Source organism: Canis lupus, chromosome 9 (genome assembly GCF_011100685.1).
Source record: "Canis lupus familiaris isolate Mischka breed German Shepherd chromosome 9, alternate assembly UU_Cfam_GSD_1.0, whole genome shotgun sequence".
Classification (NCBI taxonomy): domain Eukaryota; kingdom Metazoa; phylum Chordata; class Mammalia; order Carnivora; family Canidae; genus Canis; species Canis lupus.
Window position 1 is genome coordinate 40,744,252 of NC_049230.1, and position 16,308 is coordinate 40,760,559.

Consider the following 16,308-nt stretch of genomic DNA (forward strand, 5'->3'; position numbering starts at 1 on the left):
ACTTAAAATATTAATATGGAGGACAAAACATTATTGTTAGACAGTCATCTAATGGTCTCTGCTTCCTCTATTTTGCCTGAGAAACCCTGAAGTGATGTATAAAAACAAAAGGCACGGTCACAATTATTCCCAAAGACAGAAAGCTTTCTGATCAGTTCAACACAACATGCCACAATGCTGTCTGAGACTCCATGCTTCTAAGTAGGTCATTCATGGGAAACATAATTCATCACTATAGAACAAATTATCTAGATTTATCCAGGCTAAAAATTTCTTTGTCTTTTCATCACATCTTTTGAACATCTAGTTCTAAATGACAGCAAATTCCTAATATTCATGAAGTGGCAATAACATTTTCTGGTTCCAATTACCATCCTACCAGCCATATTGGCTATTTTTCTTGACAACAAACACCCTGTGCTTCAAGTAGTAAAGGGATCTACTCATTTTTATCTGCTTCTTCTTACGAAGACTTGTTGGCTCTTACTAAATTATGTAATTATACAGGGATGAGGAGGATGACTGTGTTCATTTTTAACTGGGAAGCTTTAGCACCTGGGGCAACAGCTGAGTACTGTTCTAAAGGGAAATTTCAGTGACCATATGCAGACTATTTGGACTGCAGAAGAACAAATGTTATGGTCTATCCCTCTCCTTTGAACTAGATCAACAGTAGTGCCCAACTGGTGCCAGAGGAACAAAAAGACAGATCTTAATATATACATGAGAATGACAGAGAAAAGACCTTATATGAACAGAAGAGACTAGACTATGCTTGAACACAGACTATCACACCTGACTACAGCCTATCACCCAAAGTACTAAACACAGTATAATTGAAACTGGAGCAGTTTAATCTTCAAATATCATTTAACAAAGACCAGAATGGAAAGCAATATGGCTTAAAGGGATTGTAGAAAGCTTTTTTCTTAACATAAATGCTAGCTTATTACTAAAGTTTCTTTGATTCTTATAACTATCTTATGCCTGAAGAGTCTTTTCCCCAATCCTACTAAAATGACCTCTGGTGTTTCAAGGAGAAGCTGACCTCTTTTGGCAAGGAATGTAGTAACTGTTGGCAGCCAAGACATGACACTGTCATTAAAAGTCACTGGTCTGTTTTACTGTCAGAACACAGGAATCTCCAAGGCAAAATAAAGCTAAGGACCTGGAGCAGGAGACTGGAGGAATGTTGCCTTCAAATGCTAATAACCACACAGCAGACTGGATTTAAGAAAGGACAATGGTCAAATGTTTATGACTAAGACATAAATGTTTATGTTTAGTTTGGAAAACAAAGAAAGGCTAAATAAATGGAACTTGAACTCATTCATTCTTTCAAAAACTACGGATGACCTGCCCCCTCCACCCCCAGTGGCTCAGTGGGTTAAGCATCTCACTCTGGATTTCGTCTCAGGTCAAGATCTCAGGGTTTTGAGATCAAGCCCCAAGTCCAGCTCTGTGCTGAGCATGGAGACTGCTTGTGATTCTCTCTCTCCTTCTCCCTCTGCACCCCTCCCCCCAGCTAGCTTGCATACTCTCTAAAAAAACCAAAAACTACAGATGATCTTTGAACAATGCAGAGGATAGAGGCATCAACCTACTCCCCATACCCCCAGCAGTCCAAAATCCCCTGGTAACTTCTGACTCCCCAAAAACATTACTGCTAATAATTATTGTTGACCGGAAGCCTTACTAATAACATAAGCAGTCTATTAACACATATTTTTGTATGTTATATATATATTCTACAATAAAGTAAGCTAAAGAAAAGACAATATTAAGAAAAATCATAAGGAAAATACATTTACAGTACTGTACTGTAAAATATCCCCATATAAATGGACCCACATAGTTCAGACCCATGTTGCTCAAAGCTCAACTGTATTTGAGCACCTACTTTGTGCCAGGCCTACTCCAGGCACTGGGGATATAACAATGAACAAGATAAATCCTCTGCCCTCATGAAGCTTACTTTCTAGCCCAAAAAACAAGTGAACAAATACACATGGAAGAATTGCCTGAGTCAGGGCCCTCTTGTTGAGAAAGCAGTAGAGAACAGGATAAGAGCGAAGCAGGGACCAGTCTTCTAATAGACTTCACACGTCTGCATTAAAAAGTTTGGACTTTATCCTAAATGAAAAGAGAAATCATGAAAGAATTTCAAAAATGGGTAACAGGATCTGAGATATTTTTTAAAGATGACTCTACCTGCTACGTAGAGAATAGACAAAATTAGAAGCCGGAAGACCAGTTAAGGAGAGATATTACAAAAGCCTAGGCCAGAGCCAATCGAAGCCTGAACTAGTTTGGCTTGAATGAGTTTCAGTGATAAACTAATCAGGGACGCCTGGGTGGCTGGGCGGTTGGGTGTCTGCCTTTGGCTCAGGGCGTGATCCTGGGGTCCCGGGATGGAGTCCTGCATTGGGCTCCCAGCATGGAGCCTGCTTCTCCCTCTGCCTGTGTCTCTGCCTCTCTCTTTCTGTGTCTCTCATGAATAAATAAATAAAATATTTTTTTTTAATGAAAAACTAATCAGACATATTGAGTAAGAACGACCAGATTCATTTAAAAAGAAGCTGGGTGGCCGGGGTGGCTCAGCGGTTTAGCACTGCCTTCAGCCCAGGGTGTGATCCTGGAGACCAGGCTCCCTGCATGGAGCCTGCTTCTCCCTCTGCCTGTGCCTGTGCCTTTCTCTCTCTGTCTCTCATGAATAAATAAATAAAATCTTAAAAAAATAAAAATAAAAAGAGGTTAGCAGTTCCACTTTCTTAATGATTTTGACCAGTAAGGACAAACATATCTCAACTTAAAAACAAGACTTCACTAAATCTTGTGTACTATTAACGATGGCTACATGATTTAGATAAAAGGCCAGTAAGGTTCATGCTAATTTTATTGCAACAAGGACATTTGTTAAGCATAGTAATGCAAATCTACTTAAATATAAATTCTGGCCAAAGAATCTGACCATGAAAAACAATAACCTGAAGAACTAAGTTTTATGTGGCTGCATTCTTAATAATCTAAAAAAATATGTTCCGTTTAAAGAATGGCAACTGACTTTTACCGTGGTCTGAATGGTCCTCATTATGTTCAATATTATTAAGGAGCAGATGATACTTAAAACACTTTGGCTTTCTCTGCAAATAAATATTTTAAAATTTATAGACAATCTAACTTCTTCGATCTCAGAAGTTAATAGACAATAAGCAACTGGTTAGCATTTAAGCCTGGATGGATCAGAATCCAGATTCTGGATGGGCCAAGAAAAGATCCATTCCACCTCCAGAGTACAGCATAGGTTTAGCCAACAGAATGTTGAAACCATTCACAACTATTTGGGAGCTTCAGTGAATGAAGCTGCTGCTCTGTGGTTCAGGGCCAGACACTAACAGCAGTAAACTGTACTGAAGTGATAGAGAAGGAACAGACTTTACAACAATACCAGAGATGAGTGCAGCCTGGGTGGCTTAGCGGTTTAGCACCGCCTTCAGCCCAGGGCCTGATCCTGGAGACCTGGGATCGAGTCCCACATCGGGCTCCCTGCATGGGGCCTGCTTCTCCCTCTGCCTGTGTCTCTGCCCCTCTCTCTCTCTCTCTTTCTGTGTATCTCATGAATAAATAAATAAAATCTTTTATAAAATATAGTATACTAAATATAGGCTAAATGAAGTCTCATGAATAAATTAAAATATTTTTAAAAAATACCAAAGATGATGCTTTTTTTTTTCCCATTCCTCTTAACTGTCTTAAAATGACAACTAAATTACCACCACTTTTACCTAAAAAAGTGGTTTACCTAATAAATCCATGTGTTAGGCCAGTTTTTTATTTTTTTATTTATTAAAATAGGTTTGGTCACATTTATGTTTACCCAGCATTTAAAGCGGTAAAGCTAGGGATGCCTGGGTGGGTCAGTGGATTAAGCTTCTGCCTTCCATTTAGGTCGTGATCCCAGAGTCCTGGGACCAAGACCCACAAGGCTCTCTGCTCAGCAGGGAGCCTGCTTCTCTTCTTCCTCTGCCTGCTGTTCCCCCTACTTGTACGCACTCCCTCTGTCAAATAAATAAATAAAATCTTAAAAAAAAAAAAGTAAAATGGTACACTTAGGTTAACAGCTGTCAAATATTTACACTAAATCTCAAAAGATAATGCTTCAAACATTTCCCCTCCAAAATACCTGCTTTTAATTTAACAAATTAAAATTACATATTTTGGGACGCCTGGGTGGCTCAGTGGTTGAGCACCTGCCTTCAGCTCAGGGCATGATCCCAGGGTCCTAGGATCCAGTACCACATCCGGCTACCCATAGGAAGCCTGCTTCTCCTTCTGCCTGTGTCACTGCCTCTCTCCTTCTGTCTCTCATAAATAAAAAAAAATCTTTAAAAAATAATAAAATAAAATTACATATTTCACATTAAGTATAATTCTAATATTTCTAAATGTGAAAAAAAATGATATATATGGTAACTGGCCTAAAACTTTTGGTACAAACCTTTTCAAGAAAACTGTTTTCCTTAAAAATTAAGGCTTTTTTTATGTCAGGTTCTCCCTGTGATCAAAAAACTCATACGTGCACACTTTTCTCATCTCTATTTGTTTTCGTATCTGCAGAAAATGACTTTCAATTTTTCTAACAAATTTTGGGTTCTTTTATGTACTTCTAAGTAACACTGTTAACATTTTAATTTAAATGCCCTAAGGCTGACAACGTATCTTACATATGTATAGCATTTCTATTTAGATGTTTTACAGACTAATTATATGTAATTGCTTCCTATATTCAAAACCAAAACATAGGAATTTTGCTTCTAGAAAATTAGTATTACAATTACTGTACTATAAAACTATTTTATGACAGTTAAGGATCAGCTTTTTATTTTTTTATTTTTTTTTAAAGACTTTATTTATTTATTTATGAGAGACACAGAGAGGCAGAGACACAGGCAGGAGGGAGAAGCAGGCTCCATGCAGGGAGCCTGACATGGGACTCCATCCCAAGACCCCAGGATCATGCCCTGGGCTGAAGGCGGCACTAAACCGCTGAGCCACCACCCGGGCTGCCCCAGGATCAGCTTTTTAAATGGCTATCTACTCACTTTCTCTACATGATTCCAGATGCATAAGCTATGAAATATATGTTAAATAACACCTTCTTGAATTTTGTCAAGGGAATCCACGCAAAATACAGATTAAGATATTGTTGTAAATAAAGCCTAAAATTCACAACTGCAAACAAAAGGTAAACTGTGTCAGGGCAGGCTTACTTCCAAATTCTGATGCTAAAGACTTCTCCAAAGAGCAGATGAACAGAGATTTCAATGAATATCAAAGAACACTACAGAAGAGGGTAAAAATGTGTTAGCTTTCCTCGTTGAGAGTGCATCACAGTGACCTGAAGGGGCTACTCTAGTAGGATGAAATGGAGTTTGAAACAGAATGCTTCGAAACATCAATGGCAGAGCATTAACTAATGTACAAACAAACAATTCAGTCCTCCCAGCCCACTTTCTTATTTTAGTCCTACCAAATGAGTCATGTAACTAGTCAAATGATATCAAGAAGTCCCTGTGATAACAAGTCGGTGATCAGAAGGCATTTCTCCTTCATTATATCTTCAAAGGGTGAAATCTAAGAATTTCTAGGGGGTCTTAGGTGCATGTGTCTGTTTGGATCTCCTGTGTGCCCGTTATTTATAAATTAATTACCAAGTAGCTATGGAATACATAATGTGGGGGGGGGGTGGGGGGGGGTTAGGCCTTTTGGTTGACAATAATTCTTTCAACTAAAGGACCCTCCCCAGATGGTTATTCATTCATCGAGCACCTGTATTAACTTGTCTAACGTGAAGTGGAAAATGAATTTTTGAGGAAATACCGAGTCTACCAGCAGTTATTCCAATGCAAAGCGAAGTATCGCCAAAAAACGCTCCATACCTTGAAATCAGTGTCTAGAGAGCACTGCGAGCACCAAAGGGGAAAAAAAAAAAAAAAAAAAAAAAAAAGGCAGCAGAACCCTGACCTTGCCGCAAGTCGAACAATTCTGCACCCCTCCCCCTAGCTTCCCCAGGAGCCGGTCCACGCCATCCCAATTGGTCAATCGGCCTGTTCCAAGCACCTGCCAGGCGGTGACAAGGGAATCTCCACGCAAGACAAGAGGGTCTGAAAAGGAAGCGGCCTCGGAAACGCTTTGAGGCCCAGAAAGGAAGGATTCCGGGCGGAAAAGGAAGAGAGGACCTTGGGAGGGCTGAGGCCGGCGGCCAGAGGCTCACGGGGACGCCCGGGGCAGGGCCGGGAGGGGCGGGGGGCCCAGGTGAGAGAGGCCGAGGCCCGCCTGCGGCTGGCGGGGGCGGAGAGGCGCGTGCAGGCCCGGGAAGCACGGGCTGCGGCGGCCGCGGCGCGCGGACTCACGTTCTCCCACCAGCAGGATCCGCACGTCTTTCTTCATGTCTGCGGCTCGCAGGGGCCGGGCTGGGCCAGCACGCATGGAGCGGACACCTCTCGCCGGGAGCGCCCACCCCACGGCGCCGCTCTCCCGGCGCTGCAGGCACCGCCTGCTAGCCTCCCCCGCCGCCGCGCCGCCCCTTCGGCTGCTTCCCCGCTCGGGAGCCGGGACAGCTCCAGCTCCGCCTCCTCCGGCTCCGCGGGCGCGGCGGCGGCGGCGGCGGCGGCGGCGGCGGCGGCGGCGGGGCCGACGGGGCGCCGCGAGGGACAAGCGCGTTCGGAACGCGAACGCTGCCCGGGCTCGAGCGGCGCCCCCCGCGTCTGGCTAGCCGCAGCGCAGGGCCTGGACGCCTCGCCCGCCCTTCTCCGGGATGCCCTTCTCCGGGCGGGATGCGCCTGCGACTTGGAGGGGCAGATCCGCTAGTCTGACCCCGTTCATTTTGCAGAATTGGGGCAGGCGAGGGTACTTATCCAAGGTCACAGAGCTAGAGGTTGGCGGTGACTCAGGACGGGAATATTCGTAGCGGACTGTAGTTTCCAGGAGCCAGTCTACCTGGTTTTCAGTAGCATCCATACCTTACTGGACATAGCCCTCGGAAAATGCTTGATTGTTGAAAGGGTCCCTGGCTGCCAGGATACAGCCTTTTCCACTACCCAGAGCCACCATCAGCTGCTTTTGGCCGGTGAGGCTTACAAAAAGCAGTTCAAAATAATGACATTCAAAAACAAAAACAACAAAAAAATCAAAATAATGACATTCAAAAAAATAATAATAATGACATTCTTTTTAACATTGTCCTTGTAAACAGATTCATTTCTTTGTAGCCAACGAAATGACTTTGCTCTAAGCCAAACTTAGTTTCTAAGCCAAATTAAGTCACTTTCTGCGGTTTTCTTTGAGCTAGGTCTTCTGATACTTATCTTTAGTTAAGCTTGCCGAGCCTAGCGCTGGACACATGGGTGACACTCGATAGTGAACTATTAGTGATTTTCCTAATATTGCCTTATTTCCTCCTGGCTCTCTCTATCTGGAGGAATTTGTTGCTACATCCCGAATGCTAGAACAGTGCTTGGCACACAGTGGGAGAGAGAGTAGGTAAATAGACGGATATTTAGAATTAATGAGAAAAAAAAAAAAAAAAAAAAGAATTAATGAGGAAATACAATCTACATAATGTGCGGTTTTTTTCATCTTAAATATTACTTAATAGAGGGCACCTGGGTGGCAGAGTGGTTGAGCGTCTGCCTTAGCCTCAGGGCATGATCCTGGACTCTAGTCCCGCATCATGCTGCCCGCAGGGAGCCTGTTTCTCCCTCTGCCTATGTCTCTGCCTGTCTCTGTGTCTCTCATGAATAAATAAATAAAATCTTTTTTAAAAATTACATAATACATTTTTAGAGAAATGAAGTGGGCATAATACAACCCTCCTTTTTCCTAGGAGAAGCCCTGGGTGTTGGTGTACTAGTTAAGAGCTGCTGACAAATTGCATGGGATTGAATCTAGAGTCCATTACCTAATTAAGTATGTAACCCTGAGTAAGTTATTTTATATATTTTTTTAAGATTTTATTTATTTATTCATGAGGGATACAGAGAGAGAGGCAGAGACACAGGCAGAGGGAGAAGCAGGCTCCCTGTTGGGAGCCTGATGCAAGATTTGATTCCAGGATCCAAGGATCACCCCCTGAGCAAAAAGGCAGGCCCTCGGCCACTGAGCCACCCAGGTGTCCCAAGTAAGTTCTTTTACGTCTCCAACCTGTCCATTCAGTAACAGAGCGATAGTGATAATAACACTTACCTCTTCAGGTAGTTTTGAAGAATAAGTAAGATAATACAGGTTAAACATTTGGTATAGTGCCAGACTCGTGGTACTTGCTCTATTGATTTCATTTTTTTTTTTTTTAATTTATGATAGTCACAGAGAGAGAGAGAGAGAGGAGGCCGAGAGAGAAGCAGGCTCCATGCACTGGGAGCCCGACGTGGGATTCAATCCCAGGTCTCCAGGATCGCGCCCTGGGCCAAAGGCAGGCGCTAAACCACTGCGCCACCCAGGGATCCCACTCTATTGATTTCAGCTATCATCTTTGCCTCTTAGTATAAAGATGTCCCTAGGAGCAGCCCGAGTGGCTCTGGTTTAGCGCCGCCTTCAGCCCAGGGCCTGATCCTGGAGACCTGGAATCGAGTCCCACATCGGGCTCCCGGCATGGAGCCTGCTTCTTCCTCTGCCTGTTTGTCTGTCTCTGTCTGTCTCCTCTCTCTCTCTCTCTGTGTCTCTCATGAATAAAAAAATAAAATATTTTTTAAAAATAAAAAAATAAAATAAAGATGTCCCTAAAGAGCATAGGAGAGGAAGCGCTTCCAAAAAACACTATTATATAAGCAGGGAGAGAGGTGAGAGACACTCCCTGCTTGCTGAAACGTAATGAAGTCATATTCCAGGATGGATGCAAATAAGATGGATGGAAATGTGAAATTCAGGAGTCTTGCTAGCCAGATCTTTCAGGGAAAAGAATTCTTCTGAATTTTAGGATTACACAATGGTTGAGTTGAAAAGACCCTACAGAGCACCTATTTCAATCTCATTACTCTATAGGTAAAAAAAAGCAAGACCCAGAGAGGTACCATGACTTGCCGAAGGCAATATAGCTGAGACCGAGCCTGGCTCTGCCATCCTTAGTATGTGACTCTGGACAAGTCACATCACCTGTTGCCTCGGTTTCCTCTCTACCAGATGAAGACTATCATCTCTTCCCACTCCTCTACCTCATGGAATTGTTTGGAGGATCCCATGAAATAATATATGTGAAAAAACTCTTTTCTTAAAAAGAAACATAAATTACACAAATATTAAACAAAGAACAAATGCCCTTTATGAGGGAGGGGGCAAATTCTTTAGGGCACTGCCTGTTCTAAGCAACCCTTTGTGAAGAATCTTGACTCCAGGAGCCCTGCAACAGCACTGTCAGCCGATGACAGTGTTAATTCTGAGGGACTTCTCCAGGAGCATGAGAAGAGATAAGATCTTCATAGTGTTGTACATGTGTGCTCGGCAACAGCTTTGGCATTTCTATTAATTTAAACATCTGGAAGGCAGGGGACTCAGAAGAGTTTATTTGGTAGGGGAATATCACAGAGTTAATACTGGGAACTCCTTTGTAAATAAAACCTACTTAAAAATCCAAACTCAAGGCTGCAGTAAAGGGACAGCCAGCAACCACTTTCGACAGGCAACAACTAATGGAGACCAGCAGTTGTTAAAGTGTGGGAGAGAGTGTCTGGGCCTCCTGGACAATGTAAGTTTCTTCTTACAGCCCCTCTCCATCTCCTGGTCAGCTATACTTTTAGAGCTTCGGACCCCCGCACTCCCATGATATGCCCTTCTCATGATCTTAACAGGCACCCATCAAGGGTCACTCTGAAGTTCTAGAGACAGCAGAGTTCAGGGGTTAAGAGCAGGGACTCTGGAGTCTGCCTACCTAGGTCTGAACCTCAGCTTTGCCAGTTACTAGCTGTGCACCATCAAGGAAATTGTTTAACTTCTCTGTGTCCCTTCTGCTAAATGGTAAGTACACCTCATGGAATTGTAATGAAGATTAAGTGAGTTGATAGACCAGGAAAACAGAATAAGTGCATGGTACGTGGTCAGTGATTACTAATGTTAAATAAATTGTGAAGAAAGTGACTTCTGTACACCTCTCTGTGCCTAAGCATAGAGCCACATGATGACACACTGCAGCAAAAATAAGCCAGGGAATGGAGTTGTTGGCAGTAGAGTTTACTATTGAGGTATTACAGATTGATTACTGTATATTAAGTATATTGGATAAAGCCAAGAGGACAGATTGGAATCTAGAAGGCACTGATGGAATATTCCTCCAAAATATTGCTAAGAAGAAGCTCTACTATCACAAGACAAACTTCTTCCCTCTTCAACTCTGCAGGAGACATGGGGAGGTCTAAACAAAGTACTTCTGCCAGGAGATAACAGGATCCATCTTTTATGTCTGTCAAAGGAGGAGCTTGCCACACAGCCTCTCTTTGCATCCCAGGATAGTGGAACACCCAGGGCCAGTGGGTAGAAGATGACTGACATTGAATGGAACAAGAGGTTGGCCTCTGATTGGTGAGTTAGACACAGTCCTGGGCAAGAGGCCAAGTAAGACTTGGGCTGGCATTGGTCCTGCTCCTCAGATCCTTCTATCTTTGGTCTTTCTTTCTTTCTTTCTTTCTTTCTTTCTTTCTTTCTTTCTTTCTTTCTTTCTTTCTTTCCTTCCTTCTTTCTTTCTTTCTTTCCTTCTTTCTTTCTTTCTTCTTTCTTTTTCTTTCTTTCTTTCTTTTGTAAGATTGTATTTATTTATTCATGAGAGACACACACACACAGAGAGAGAGAGAGGCAGAGACACCGGCAGAGGGAGAAGCAGGCTCCCCATGGGGAGCCTGATGCGGGGACTGGACCCCGGGATCATTACTGGAGCAGAAGGCAGACACTCAACCACTGAGCCACCCAGGCGCCCTCATCTTTGGTCTTCAAGTTAAACCCGAAGTATCATTCATCATCCACTCATTCTTCACTTTTGTCTCCCATTCCTTCCTGGAAGACGTCTTCCTTTTCCTGTCAAGCCTGCTCTGGTGGAGCAGAAAAGTCCAATGCTTTGATACAGAGTGAATATTTTATCTTGCCTTTTAATGCACTTATTCTTGGTTTACTGTTCAAATATCCATGTCTTCTACATAGTCACATGGATGGGTCCCTAGAGGACACGGATTCTGTTTGCGTGATTAGGCTGGAAGGTATGTTACTCAGCACTACTTATTAAAAGGCATTTGATAACTAACCATGTTGAAAGGAAATTTTTCCACATCGGATCCTCATCTGTTAACACAGCATAATTTACAGAGTTGTGGAATCACTATTCCTGAAACTTTTGTAACATTGTGTCTCAACTATACTCAAAAAAGAAAGAAAGAAAGAAAGAAAGAAAGAAAGAAAGAAAGAAAGAAAGAAAGAAAGAAAGAAAGAAAGAAAGAAAGAAAGAAAGAAGGAAAGAAAGAGAGAGAGAGAAAGAAAGAAAGGAAGGAAGGAAGGAAGGAAGGAAGGAAGGAAGGAAGGAAGGAAGGAAGGAAGGAAGAAAGAAAGAAAGAAAATGCACTCAGCAGGGTACAAATGCTTTATTTTATGAATTCTCTTTAGTTTTTGAAAAAAGCATGGGCATTTTAGGTCTTGAAGTACTAGATACTTTTCATAACACTCAACACGACAGTAAAGGATGATTTTTGTCCAAAAAAGAAAAAAACAAAACAACAAAAAAAAAAACCCACAAAAAAAACAAAAAAGAAAAACCCTCACATTGATGAGGTTGCATCCAGTTTTCTTTTTAATTTTCTTAAGCTCCTTTCAAATATAGGTTGTAAAACAAGAACCCTCAATTAAGAGATGCTTGACATTGAGAAGCCTCTCAGATCCATCCTCCCCACAAGTGGTCTGAATTCCCGTAGGGAATGGGTAAGACCATGGGCGCTGGAGCCTACAGTTTATCTCCAACACTCTGCTACCTGTACAACATTGGGCAAGTTACAGAACCTCTCTGAAAACATAAACCTCATCTGCAAAATGGAGCTCTCATAGGACCCTTTTGAAAATTAAATAAAATCAAGATAAAACATTTATCACATTGCTTAATGTATAATCAGTATACATTTTATCACCATTTGCTGCATTTTTTTTATTTGGAATTCTTTTGCTGACATACATTATCTTTCCAAGGGCAAATTGATTAGCCTCCCCACTCAAATTGTAAACTCTGAAAGGCAAAAATGCATTTAATATAACTTTTAATCACTGTAAAGACATTAAACTTTTGCTGACTTATTATAGATATCAACCACTTATTCTCAGAAATTTTTAGGCCACAGGCTATTTCTGCAAAACAAAAAATTCCATAGAACAGTAAATTTAGAATTTCTGTTTATTTCTGCAAAGAGGTCATTACAATTAAATATAGTCCAAGAAAATAATTCAAAGAAGAAAAATATATATACATATACATATTCTATTTAGAGGAACATCACACAACAGTTAAAAATGGAAAAGCATACAATTATAAGGGAATAAATTAGTATGACATAAAATTATTAGAACTTTTGCAGTCTTTTTTTTTTTTTTTTACTGGAAAGAAGTTCATCATATTTAGATTCCAGGAATTAACTGGGATCGGTGCAGACTACACCAGGCCCAGGGCTTTGTGGCTCCTGGGAGCAGACCCAGCTACAGCAAACACACAGGAAAACAGTGGGAAGGGAGGGGTCAGTTAGATTTGGTCTTCAACTTGGGGTGGGGGAGGTGGTGGAATAGTGATTATCCTTGGGGCTTGGGAATGAAAAATGGCAGGAAGAAAGCTGTTTTGGGGGGGCCTGAGCAGGCCTAGAGGGGGAGCCCCCTACCCCTGGGGCTCAGAGTTGAGGGGGAAGGGAAATGAGGCCCATTTCCTCAGTGCTGAAGACAAGGCACTTGGCTCAGTCTCCTTCCGCCCACCACCCGTCCCATTCCATGGAAAAGATGGAGTCCTTGTCCCATCTCCTTCTAAGGGCCCAGAGGCTGTTCTCTGTTGAGCCGCTGGAAGAAGCTTTTGCGGAACTCATACGTGCTGATCATGATGGCACAGGAAGGGGCGGCCTTGATGATCCTTGGGAGAAAGCCTGCAAGGAGCCCCTGGTGCCTGACTCAGCCCTGATCCTCCGCAGCAGCAGCCAGGTGGACTCGGCTCGTGGGGGCGTCCCTCTCACAGCCTCCACCGCCCCCAGCGCGACCTGGCATTGAGTCTTCACCACGCCGAAGGGTAGAGTCAGGATGGTCGCCACCGTCCCTGAGATGCCGCCAGCCACAAAGCTCATGCCCACGGATGTCTGGTCTTTTGCCTTTTGGCCTGAGCCCACTCAACCAGCTCTTCACCAGCTCATAGTTGAACCAGTACAGGGCTGAAAAGGGCACACCCCGAAGGGCAGTGGGGCCCCAGCCCAGCCATAGCGAGCGCCGGCCACCCTGAGCCACCGCTGCTCGGACACAGGCGCGCAGCCCAGCTCCCGGTAGGACACATGCTGGGCCTGCAGCTTTGTCCGCACCAGCTCCGAGGGGCCGATCACAGTCACGGTGCCCAAGCGGGCTAGGGCAGCAGCCACCATGGGTGCGTAGAGGTCAGAAGTCAGGGCTCGACCACAAAGGAAGGTCCTGGGTTGGTCATCAGTGGCCGGCACAGTCATCACCAAGGTGGCTGGGAGGCCACTCCACAGGGTCCTGGTCCCTCGTGCCTCACGATCTTCACAAAAGCGTCCATGGTGCCCGTGAAGCGGGTAGGGTCCTGAAACCAGGTGGCACAGCGGGCACCATTTGGACACAAGTACAGGGGTTCCAGAACACCACTGCAGTATAGGAGGTACTTCCCTGTGGATCGGAGAGGAGGGCGATTTGGCGTAGGGGAGGCTCCAGAGTCTGGAGGGAGGCATCGGCTCACTGGCCGTCAAGGGGCGCTGAGACTGCAGGCGTACTTTCACCACGTCCAGGGGTGTCATGAAGAGGGAGGTGACCACAGCCCCAGTTCCTGAGGCCACCGTTTGTTGGAGGGGGCTAATAGCCCCAGGGTCCTGGTCAGGCATCTTGCAGCTTCAGTTCTGGCTCTAGGCGGGCGCCCCGGGCCCAGCGGGCCCATGGCCCTTCGGCGGCAGCTGTATAGTCCGGGCCGCTCACCCAGCACCAAGGCCGCCTCTGCCAACTTTTGCAGTCATTATGGGGCACCTGACAGGCTCAGTCAGTAGAACACATGACTCTTGATCTCAGGGTCATGAGTTCAAGCCCCACATTGGGTGCAGAGATTACTTTAAAAATAAATAAATAAATTGGAGAATCTTTGCAGTCATTAAAACTAACGACTATTAAAGATATGGAGGGGGCACCTGGGTGGCTTAGTCAGTTAAGCATCTGCCTTCAACTTGGAGCATGATCTCAGGATCCAATGATAGAGCCCCATGTGTGGGGCTCAGCTCAGTGGAGAGTCTGTTTGTCCCTCTCCCTCAGCCCTTCCCACCACTCTCTCTCTCTCTCTCTCAAATAAATAAAATCTTAATAGATATGGAAAAGTATTTACAAAATAAGTGAAAAAATAGAAATATAAAACCACATAATTACAGTTATATAAAAATCAAGTATGATATACATTTATGCAACATTTACCCTCTATACTTTTGTAGCTTTGAAGCTTTACAAGTATGCGCATGTGTTCATCGGGTAATTAAAAACTAACGGATGTACATAAATATTAGATGAGAGTATAAAGAAAGGAAAAATGTATTAAAGATTGTGAATTTTTAGTACAACTGTCTTTTGTAACATGTCAAGTTAATTTAATTTTTTAAATAAAATTAATAGAACTATTTAGAAGAGGGGTGCCTGGGTGGCTCATTTGGTTAAGCGTCTGTCTGCCTTCAGCTCAGGTCGTGATCTCAAGGTCTTGGGATCAAGCCCCCCCCCCCCCCCCCCCCCCCCCCCCCCCCCCGCATCAGGTTCCCTGCTCAGCAGGGAGTTTGTTTCTCCCTCTGCCCCTCCCCCTGCATATGCTTGTTCACTCTCTTGCTCTCTCAAATAAATAAAATCTTTAAAAAAATATATTTAGAAGAATAGTATCTCAATGCTTTGAGATACTAATGTAGAATATCATGTTTATTAAGTCATTTAACAAGTATTTATTGTCTCCACCATGTGTGAGGCTCTGTGCTAGGTGCTAGGGACACAGAAATGAACAACACAGATTTGTTATGGGAAGCAAGCTGTGGACAAAACAATTCATCTTTCTTCTCACCAGAATCCTCCCAATCATTCTCCATGTACCCAAACCTTTCAAAAACCTTCCATAAAAAGTGGCACCTCATAATCTAAATCTTTACCTTCCCTAGCCCAAACCAGCAAGACCTATGTGGCTGTGTCCCATTCCTCTGGTAGTCCCCTCTTCCTACTGGGCTGTGTTAACAGATGACCCCCAGGCAACGCCATGCCTTAACCCAGCAAAAATGCCAATATCTCCAGAGAACTCTTAGGAAAAATGCCATGGTTTTAGCCTGAGTGGCCTTCCTGAATGTTCCTAGTATTAGTACATCTGCTTTGATCCCATTTAAACACATTGTGCACCATTTTCAACGGAGATTTCCCTCTAGACAAGGGGGAGGATATTACAGGCAAAGTAGACTGGATACACAAAAGTACATGACGTGACACAAAGCAAGGTGGCTGGGGTGGAACCTATGTGTGGGAGGATGACAGGAAATGGGGCTAGAGATAGGGAAGATAGAGGTAGCAAGTGGAACCTTCTGCTGGAGGCACTGAGGAACATTGAGGAGTTCTAAGTGGAAGAGTGATACCTGATTTGTGTTCAGGGAAGCTCACATTAACAGAATGAGAACAGATGGGAAGGGGGAAAACTGAATGGCTCAGTCGGTTAAGAATCTGCCTTCCACTCAGGTCATGATCCTGGGGCCCTGGAATGGAGTCTCCCATCCAGCTCCCTGCCCAGTGGGGAGTCTGCTTCTCCCTTGACCCCTCCCTTTATGACCCCTCCCCTCTGCTCGTGTGCTCTGTCTCACACTCAGTCACTCTTTCTCTCTCTCTCTCAAATAAATAACATTTTTTTAATCCAAAAAAAAAAATAGAAGACGTACTAATACTAGGAGCAATTGGGAACAGATGGAAGGGGGTTCTGACTAGAGACAGAGGGGCTTAAGTCAAAATAATCCAGTAGAGAAGTGATTAGAGTCTAAACCAGAACAGGTGCAGAGGGAAGCCGTAGTTGGGATGATTTGAGAAGGCAGAAATCCAGTG

The 16,308-nt window shown here is 43.8% G+C and overlaps 1 protein-coding gene and 1 pseudogene across 12 annotated transcripts in view; both read right to left on the reverse strand.

The window, feature by feature from the left end:
• Positions 1–6,640, reverse strand: part of RHOT1 (ras homolog family member T1) — a 63,665-nt gene extending 57,025 nt beyond the window's left edge. For 6 of the 12 annotated variants that reach the window (XR_005364686.1, XR_005364687.1, XM_038548156.1 and 3 more), the window contains exon 1: positions 6,414–6,639. Coding sequence is in view for 8 of the 12 variants with exons in the window: in XM_038548156.1 (XP_038404084.1) it covers positions 6,414–6,489 (76 nt within the window). In the remaining 4 variants the exon portion in view is untranslated. Of the gene's footprint in view, positions 1–6,413 lie in introns of all 12 variants that reach the window. The other 6 variants (XR_005364688.1, XM_038548159.1, XM_038548163.1 and 3 more) reach the window with 4 other exon arrangements.
• A 5,758-nt stretch (positions 6,641–12,398) lies between these two features.
• Positions 12,399–14,952, reverse strand: LOC102156257 (annotated as a pseudogene).
• Between the last annotated feature and the right edge of the window lie 1,356 nt (positions 14,953–16,308).